Genomic DNA, 9,736 nt, shown 5'->3' on the forward strand with positions numbered 1-9,736 from the left:
CGGCATTCACATCTAAAGCTCCATTACTTTGTGTCTCCTACGAGTTTCTACAGTTGTGGTCCTGGGAATACTTACCTGTAGGACGACCGCAGATAGTAGAACCCGCAACCCCGTACAACTATGGTGAGGGTGTTGTAACTATGTCCACTCGGTGGATGCTGGGTCGAAAAAAATGGTCTACTAAAATTGCAAAAAATTGTTACCCCATATACCATGATCAGTTTGAGCTTCTTAACGACTCACTAATAACATGGAACCCGTGGACTGAGGCGCACATTGATATGGTATTTGGTTCGCAACACATGCTAGTGGAATGCGTGAGAGATAGTGCCTTTTGGATGACCCGCTCCAATTTACTCTATCTATGGTTTGTGGAACCGTATAATCCTGACCGTGTCATGAGACAGTTCGGTCTATATCAAGATATTCCACCACCGGTTCCAAGATGTATCGACGAAGAAACTCATAAGTAAGTAAGATGTGACCTAGCTAAATAGATATTCCATCAACTATTCTTGATTTTTTTTTGTTATCTATAATTATAGGATGAGCAATATGGGCAGATCTGGTGTGGACTGGAATGCAGAAAACATTGAATGGATAAATCAGTGGAATAATGAAGCTCTACAAAATATAGTGCCTCAGCAACGGTAATTTTACTAATGTTAATTTAATTATGTGCTTATAAAATACAGAATGTGATGTCAATTTAGTAATGTTAATTTATTTATGCAGAACGTACGATGCAACTACGACAGAAGCGTACTATAATTGGTATCGCATGAGCACGCGTATTAGACTGACGAGCGAACCACCTACGATGCCAACACATCCAACGCATATGGAACAGTTGCAGACACGGATGGACACATCATCAGCTTACTATCGTGACTCCGCGGTAATAATCAACATCTTGCTATTCAGGTCCATCATTTCATAAACAATTTAACCAACGAAGAACGATTATTTTCAGATTGATATTTGCACCCAAGTACAAGCGATGGCGAGTGAAGGAATGCGAGCCGAGGGAAGTGATCCTAAACGCAGGTCGTGGTTTAAAAAAATTAGCGAATTCGTGAGCACAAGGATTACAAGATGCGATACAGAGAACGACGTTGTCACTGCAGCGTACAACATTCCGGAACCGAGGTCAGCTAGACCGAGTGGGGCGCCGTCGTCGTCCATGCGGTGGGCAGAGGGTCGTAATACTATGCCGACACTTCCACGACATGACTCTTCTCTACCAATACATGGGCAGACATCAGAGGTAAATGCTCCAGATGTAGGATCGACACCCGAACAGACTCATTTCGTGGAGCAGGATGCATATACAGCATATGACGCACACATTCAAGGATCTCAGCCATATCTGCCCACACGAGGGATTAGGATGCCCGAGGAGAATCGTTGGGCTGAGACAAGCGAGGGAGCACAAAGCTACAACAGCGGACAGGTATGTACAATTATAATAAGCAATTACACATCTTTTTGCTACACACAATTTATTTTAAAAACATTTTTTCGTGGACCAGGAAATTAATGATCCATCATGGGGAGATGAACATACCCAGCGTGGCGTACAGAAAGAAATACTCACAGAAACCCATGATACTCAATGCACGCTCCCAGGAATGATAAATGATTTTTTCGGGCAGGACGTTATTGGTCCATCTTACATCAATTCTGAGTCACAACCATTCACCTACAATTTAGAATCATCGTCTCAATATGGATTTCAGACTCCACCACCTATGCATCAGTCGCAGACACAGGAACACGAGGGACAGTACGGTCGTGGTCTTCGTGAACACAGACCCCCTGATCGATTGTCACCCTCCGGTCGTCGGGCAAGGCCAGCTGGTCGTCGTCGCATAGGGTGATTCGTCTATGTATGTGTGCGAACAATTGCATCTCTCTATGTCAGTTTCAAACTTTCAGATGTACGTACAAGACATCTATGTAGTTTCATGAAATAAAAGTTCGCGATATATTTGAAGTTGCTTCCATAAAATAAGATACATAAAATAAGATTCATAAAATAACATACATAAAATAACATACATAAAATAAGATACATTAAGATGTAGAGTTCATAAAAAAAACTACATAAAGTCGTCGTCATCCTTCGACGATGCAGAGCTCTCTCCCTTTGACGAAGCGCTACTCTTGGCCTTCGATGATGATGCGCTCTTGGCCTTCGTCGATGACGCGCTCTTGGTACTCGGCATGAAGATATCGTCTTCGTCCTCACTATCGTCAATCCACAAGAAGGGATGTTTTACTCCACCTCCACCGCGTATGTGTTGGCCTTTCTTCTTCCATCTTTCATTCAACCGCAGAAGTTCTTTCCGAATCTCCTCATATGTCCTTGCAGGCCACCCCTTCCTAGCTAATGCGTGGGCAACCTCATTCAGTAGCGTGTCACTACTGATGAGTTCGTCCCATGAAACTATTCTATTATCTATCTTGAAATTGCTAGCTAAGCGCAGAAGACACTCGGACATACCACTATGAAAACTACGATCGAAAGGATAATGAGACATTTTCAGCACACTCCTTACCGACCTTGGTCTGGAGGGGGTTTTATAGGTGCAGCAGAGCGAGACGAATAACTAATGGCGGGAAAACGAGGCAGGAAAGAGAGGGCGGGAAAGCGAGGGCGGGAAAGCAAGGGCGGGAAAGCAAGGGCGGGAACAAACTGGCGGCAAAGCTATACGCGGGATAAAATGGCGGGAAAGCGAGGCGGGAAATAAATGGCGGGATAAAATGAACATACACGTAGCTGAAATTAAGATACCCATTGCGGAAACTAAGATACAATTTGCCGAAATTAAGATACATCTTGCAGAAATAAGATACAACTAAGACAACTTAACATACAATAAAATAAATCTACTGAGTCCAACGTGGATATTTTCCTTTTCCATCACCAGCTTCTTCTGCTGCCTTGGCGGCACGAGCCCTTTCTCTCTTTCTCTCCCTCTCAGCTTCACGGGCCTGTTCCCGCTGTCTGTAAACCTCCTCCAGCCGAAGTTTCTCTTCTTGATTTTTCCTTTTCATCTCATCAAGAAAAGCCCTCTGCTCCACACAGTAATCTTCCCACTCTTTCTTCTGCTCTGCTTTCTCCTCTGCTTCAGCCTTCTCACGACGCTCTTCCAAGTCCAAGCTAGCCCATGCACGGCGACCTCTTTCACGAATCTCGGTCACCGCCCAGTCCGGCATTTCCGTGTCAATCCAACGATAGTACATGCAGAGAGGAGGAGGAGACTAAAGGATGGATCAGATTCAAGTAAACAATAAAATCAAATAACAATAATCTGGATGACTAGAGCATATCGGAGGCCTGACGTACGCAGAAATAGATTCGGGTGGATCAGATTCATAATTGGCGCACATGAAAAACTTCATGCCCAACCAATCTGAAAAATCCGTCACCTCCTTCACCTTGCAGACATCTCCGCACCAACACCGAACTGCTTCCACCCCCCGAGGCAAGCTTGCACTCTGCATTTTCCTAGGCCTAATGCTCTGATCCGAACAAGGCAAACTCATACTGACTATGGAGGTGCAGGTGCTTTGAAGTCTGTCTGATGGTGAAGAGAGTTTCACTCCCTGCCTCCTTTTATAGGCTCTGTCGGATGTCTACGCGGGAAAAAAGGGCGCGAAAACGAGAAACTGCAGCGGGAAACTTAGGCGGGAAAATTAGGCGGGAAACTATTGCACTGCTCGTCCGTCGTTATCGCGTGTCACTGCTGCGATAGCAATCAAACATTCACTCTCAAAATATTTGATCGAGAGCTAAAACATACTTTCTCTATAAATAAATATAAGAAACGCTATTGTAAACAATGTCGACATAGAGATGAAAGCCCCGCGAAACCACCGTAACGAACAGTGTCGACCAGGACACAAAGAGTCACTCTAAAATCGCCGCGGTGAACAATGCTGACCCGAAGATGACAGCCCCGTGAAACCACGGAAAAAACCGCCCGCCTTCACCAGCGTGGATATCTTGGTTTGGTTCGAGGGATGGGGGATAACCACGGCCCAACAAAATATCCGTAGTATATGCCTTCCATGCACTTAGCCATCCGTGCAACTTGCACAATATTTTTGTTCAAAAGGATTGCACGGTCCGAACCGGAGCAAAGGAGTAAATTTCGCACTATTTCGTCGGTGGAGAGCGGGAAAAAATCACACAGTTCAGGCCGGCCGCGCGGGAAAAATTCGAGCGGGAAAGAGCATCGGAATCAGCGCAATCAATCAGCAACAGTGCCGGCGCGCGGAGAAATGCACCTGGCCGCCTGCTCCCGAGGCGGTAGGGCCCACCCGGCCTTGTCCGTTACGGGCAGGAGTGGGCGGGAACGGGATCCCGCGCCGGCCGCCAGGGGCGGTGGCGGCAGGCCCCGGCCGCCAGGGGCTGTGGCGGCAGGCCCCCCGGCCGCCTCCTGCTGTGGCGGCAGGTGCCACGTGCCGCCTGGCGCGCCTGCCGCCGCCCGGGGTGGGGGTCTTTTTGGCCATTTGCACTCGATGGTGGTCTTTTTTGACAATCTCACTCGACAGGGGGTCCTTTTGGACAAAAATCCGGCGGAGACCTACGCGGCAATGAGTGACGAACAAGGAACTCGTGATTCCCATGCGGAGCACACGAAAGAGGTGCACGGATTAGCATGGCGCGGGATGAAACAGCAATGGTGTATCTGCAAAGTTATGCAGTTCTAGTTCCATCTCTTGGGTTTAATTCTCTGTTTTGCTGCCCAACTTACTAGTTACTACTGTACGTGCTTAGAGAAAATATAGTATCTGTTCAACGAGTACTTTGCAGGGTTGGAAATCTGCTCTATGTTGTATAGTTTAGCGGGCAGATCACTGCCCCTGTTTTATGCACCGACAACATCATCCATCACTCATCACCAGTTACATTTTAATCAAATGATTCAAAAGTCTAAAAGGACTTGCAGTTTAACCCGGAGAACTTACAAGAATAAGAATTTGAGTGCGTAGTGAAGATGCTTAAATTGTTCGCGCGGGCGCTGCGCTGATTATATCGAAATGGCGCCCATGCATGGCTGGCGCGCACGGCAGCTTATTCGATCAGTAGTGTGCGGCCTTGGTATGCCCCCAGGTGTGCCGGACGGCGCCGGCGACGTCGTAGAACGCGACGCGCGCGTCCGTGGCGGTCAGCCGCAGCGACATGAATCCCTGCCCGTCGTGGAAGAACTCCACCTTGTCGGCGCCCGGCGCGTAGACGCCGCCCCAGGCCTTTGACCCGCCGCCGCTCGTCAGGTACTGCAGAGGACTGCACGCAGGACAAAACAAACAGGGTTGCGTGATCAGAGTTCAGAGACGGGATGGGGGAGCAAACGAGAGAAACCCTTGCGTGTTTCATTCCCAGTTGATATGAGCCTGAGCCCTGAGCTGACCTGTCGCTGCTGCTGATCTGCTCAAGGCAGTGGTCATGGCCGTTGATGTAGAGGTCGACGCCATGGGCCTGCGAAAGGGAAAGATAATTACGCGTGTCTGTTCAGCCGATCGGTGGCTAAGCCCAAGCATGCATGCCGAGCTTGTGTTGTAGGAGTATGTCTAATACCTTGAGCATCGGCAGGAGCAGCTGCACGAGCTCTTCGGTGTCGCCGTGCTTGCCGGCGGTCCGGATGGGATGGTGCCCGACGACGATCTTCCATGGCGCCCTCGACTGCCTCAGCGAATCCTCCACGTCCTGCAGGAGACGTTCTCACAAAATGAACACGATCTCTGGAATTATATGAAAATATGACTGGGTTGATTAGTACTTTACTAGTAGTCATATGATTTTCATTTGGATTGCATTAATTTCAGTGCAGACTGAAATATCTACCTTTCGACCAAAATATTTTCGAAATTTAAGTAGTAAGAGTACACAGGAATTCAAATAGTTTCTAAATATTTTTCAATCTTCTAAAATATCTGGTTAAATTCAAGTGAATATTTAGGCTATCTTTTCCAAATGCAAACCGAAATGACTGAAATTCGCTGAATTACGACGATTTCGATTGCTGCTGAAATTGTCATGCAACTGAAATTGAAAACCTTACCTTGAGGAGATTCGTGATGTACGTCTCGCGAGGAGCAACGCCTCTCCAGTCGTACGTGCTGTCCTTGGGGTTGGTCCAATACGTGAGGACGAAGGGCGTCGTGTCGACGAAGAAGAAATCCGCAACCTCTTCAGTTTTGTCAAGAGAGAGAATCGTAGAATAAAGTGTAAGGCACAAATCACTTTTGATCTCAACATTCGATTGGTAAAAATGGATGCATATCTGTAGATTCTAGAGCGTAGAGACTAGACATAATCATGCCACCCACCTGCGTTTAGAATGAAAGACTTCATGCAGATCCACCGGCAGTCGACTTTCGCAAGGATAGGGCTGGTCTGTGCGAGTGCATCGCCCCTGTAGTCATGGTTGCCAAGAACTGCAATTTTCATAGATCTGAGTTATGTTTTAGCAGCATTGCAATTTCATCAACAAGTGATATAGTTAATTATCCCGCAGGAAAGTAATGTTTGGTGTGAGGCCCAGTCTTGCAGCGTGCATCATCTGACTAGGTTGATTGTTATAGGATCATACTTGTGTACCAAGGCTTCTGGAGGCTCTTGGCAGTGTAGATGCCGGTGAAGGAGTCCTCGAAGGCCTTATCGTCGACGCCAGTTAGGCCATCGCTGTAGAAGTTGTCGCCGGTGGAGATGATGAAGTCGGCGTCCATCTTCTCCGCTACCAGCCCCATCTACAAGCATGCATAGACACACATGTAACTATCAAGTGCAACAACTTCAGTTTGTCAGATATTCTTTGCAACAACTTCAGTTCGTGAGATATTCTGACTGAGATCATATTCACCTATCCAGCCTACCCAACACACAAGCATTTTTGGTTAATTTCCTAAGATAAAGCAATGATTTTCTTACATTTATTTCTTAATAACAAGCATGTGCTTAATGGTTGAATGATTACCCCACACCGTGCATGCAAATTATCATGTCTTATAACTTCTATATCTAAATAGCTAGCCTATTTCTCTTAACATGCAAATATGCCACATCATCGCAGAACATGCATGAGAAAATCAGAAAAGGCCCCATCCCATTATCATTTGTCTCTCAACATGCAAACATGACACTTCATCATGAAACATGCATGAAAGAAGACAAATCTTAACATGCAAACATACATGAAATTTTTCATTATTTTAAGGTATTTCCATTTAAAAAGCATTTTACAACTGTATAATAATGAAACGCAATAAATTATATGTATTTTCACTTTTAGTTTTAAATATTATTTCTGTATATGTTCATGTTACATATAATGAATCACATTAAAATATATTGCAAGATATTTCCACAACAACGTGCGGGTATCATATACTCCCTCCGTTCCAAAATATAAGATCTTTTAGGGATTTTACTAGAAGACTACATACGGAGCAAAATGAGTGAATCTATACTCTAAAATATGTCTATGTACATCCGTATGTAGTTTATATTACAATCTCTAAAAGGTCTTATATTTAGGAACGGAGGGAGTAGTATGTATAAAATGTTAAACACAGAAAAAGATGAAAATACTCTTAGTCTATGTCCAGTTGTATACCATGCCGCTATGTTTTAAGCTCTTCCAAAAGGTGTCCCACCCTGACCCTGCCACCCAAGCATAAGATTCCACACAGCAATGGCACATGATCATATCCAAGATAGCGCGACATAGAAGAACGATCAACTTTGTCGCCGTTAGCACTTGTGACATACTATATCAACATTATCCTTGCATCTGGCATGGTAGTATCAATTTCGCATGCATGTTTGCTAGCCAATCAAGCACAACATTTCTGGCTGGCAAATGGTTTACTACTGTACATGCAGCTGGTGTCACGTACTACTCCCATATGTAGTGGGTAGATCAGTACGTACCTGGGTGGCGACCCGGGACTGGTTGAACTCCCCACGCCTCCCCCAGTCGCCGACGGCAAGGATGGACAGCGACCCATCCGCCTTGGGCGAGTGCTCCAGCCGCGGCAGCTCGGCCGCCGCCGGCCGCACGACCGGGACGGCAACGGCAACGACGACGAGGAGGAGCACAACTGGACCCATGGCAGCAAGAGTTCCCGGAAGTAGGCGACTGACGACTGACTCGTGCTCCACGATGATCAGTGGGCGCCGTCTATTTATAGCCGATTGGCGGGGGAAGGAAAGGAGGGTGGCACGCGCAAACCACCAACCATATATGCGATGGCTGTTGCGGGTGGGTCGCTGGGAGGGAGAAGAGAATGGCGTGACGAATTGGCGATTTGTTTAAGGGCAGTGTGCCAGTGTGCTGTTTCAGTACGCAGCTCTTTTCCTCATTGTTTCCCTGCACGCTCACACTCACCAGTCTCATGATCCCGATCTGGATCTGGCATCAAACTGCACCCTCGTGGCTCGTGCAGATGACCTTGCTGCCCATGGTGGACACGTGACACGGTGATCATGAGCTCAACTAGCTAGAGACCTATATAGTTGGAAATCGTGAGACTAGTGTGAGCGTGTACAATTAACATCTTAGGTGTGTAGTCTGAATTCTTGCACAAAAGTATTTGTGTCCTATATTGCCCACACATGTGGGCGTTAAGAGAGTATTGACATACGCTCCGATGTGTAAGAGAAACAGCTCACACGCTTATGCGTGACTAAAACAGCTAATGTTCACACGTTCGGTCTCCTGCCTCGCGACCCGCACATCCGGCCCGCCACTTCACAGTCCCGCGTGCCCCCGCATGACAGTTTTCATGGTTGCTGAACCGTGGCAACTGTTTGTTTAACTGCATTTGTCATGACTGAACAACTATAATTGTCATGGTTGCTCAACTTCAGTCGTCATGTCTGAACAACTGCATTGCCATGTAACACTAGAAAGACATGGCAACCGATAGGCGTGCAGGCATGTGGACGCGCGACGGTTCCACCAAGTTGCCATGTAACACTGGAAAATACATGGCAACTGACACGCGTGTGGACGCGCGACAACAGTTCGACTCAGTTGCCATGTAACACTGTGAAGACATGGCAACTGACAGACATTCGCGCACGGCAGTTCCACTCAGTTGCCATGTAACACTCGAAGACATGGCAACTGACAGACATGCGGGTACGGCAGTTCCACTCAGTTGCCATGTAACACTAGGAAAACATGGCAACTAACAGGCCTGCGGGAGTGTGGGTGCGACGTCAGTTCCACCACACGTCGGGTTGGCACTCGCGAGCTCTGCGTGCGCCAAACATGCGTGTGGGTGAACTGATAAACGCCCACACACCAGCCCCTTCCTATGTGGCACAAAAAGTATGCTAAAAATTGCCAAGATTCGTGCAACCATAAACGGACGGCAATGCATGCGTGTGGACTTTAGTTTTTTTGAAGTATTTTTGGTTGAATGTATCTTTGTTTTGGATGGCACGCCCGAAGAAACCACCAAGATCCGTTTTGCAGGAGCGCCTCGCCATGGGATGATGCGGGCCTGGGGGTCGCGGTTGCAGCCGGCCTGTGAGCTGCCGGAGGCCTCGCCGGTCCCTCTCCTTGGCAGATACATCAGCGCACGAAGTTGCTTGTATCGGGTGGTCGGGAGACTCGACTGTTGGTCGGTCAACTCGGCAGAGCCATGAAGAGGTCGGTAGCATGCCGCATGGAGCCGTGATACGGGAGGTGTCGTTCATGGGCTCTCCCTCTTC

The 9,736-nt window shown here is 47.3% G+C and overlaps 2 protein-coding genes across 2 annotated transcripts; one reads left to right on the forward strand and one right to left on the reverse strand.

Annotated features, from left to right (window-relative positions):
- Positions 1-360: 360 nt before the first annotated feature.
- Positions 361-2,011, forward strand: LOC123429668. The gene is made up of 5 exons (XM_045113679.1): positions 361-469; positions 546-650; positions 736-898; positions 974-1,453; positions 1,533-2,011. The coding sequence occupies exons 1-5, from the start codon at positions 399-401 to the stop codon at positions 1,878-1,880; spliced, it is 1,167 nt and encodes a 388-aa protein (XP_044969614.1). The 5' UTR covers positions 361-398; the 3' UTR covers positions 1,881-2,011.
- A 2,867-nt stretch (positions 2,012-4,878) lies between these two features.
- Positions 4,879-8,262, reverse strand: LOC123429669 (purple acid phosphatase 4-like). Its single transcript, XM_045113680.1, has 7 exons — positions 7,946-8,262; positions 6,606-6,762; positions 6,343-6,450; positions 6,075-6,202; positions 5,591-5,719; positions 5,424-5,491; positions 4,879-5,299 (listed from the first exon to the last, which is right to left on the reverse strand). Exons 1-7 carry the CDS (start codon positions 8,123-8,125, stop codon positions 5,095-5,097), a joined length of 975 nt encoding a protein of 324 aa, XP_044969615.1. The 5' UTR covers positions 8,126-8,262; the 3' UTR covers positions 4,879-5,094.
- Between the last annotated feature and the right edge of the window lie 1,474 nt (positions 8,263-9,736).

Source organism: Hordeum vulgare, chromosome 2H (genome assembly GCF_904849725.1).
Source record: "Hordeum vulgare subsp. vulgare chromosome 2H, MorexV3_pseudomolecules_assembly, whole genome shotgun sequence".
Lineage (NCBI taxonomy): Eukaryota > Viridiplantae > Streptophyta > Magnoliopsida > Poales > Poaceae > Hordeum > Hordeum vulgare.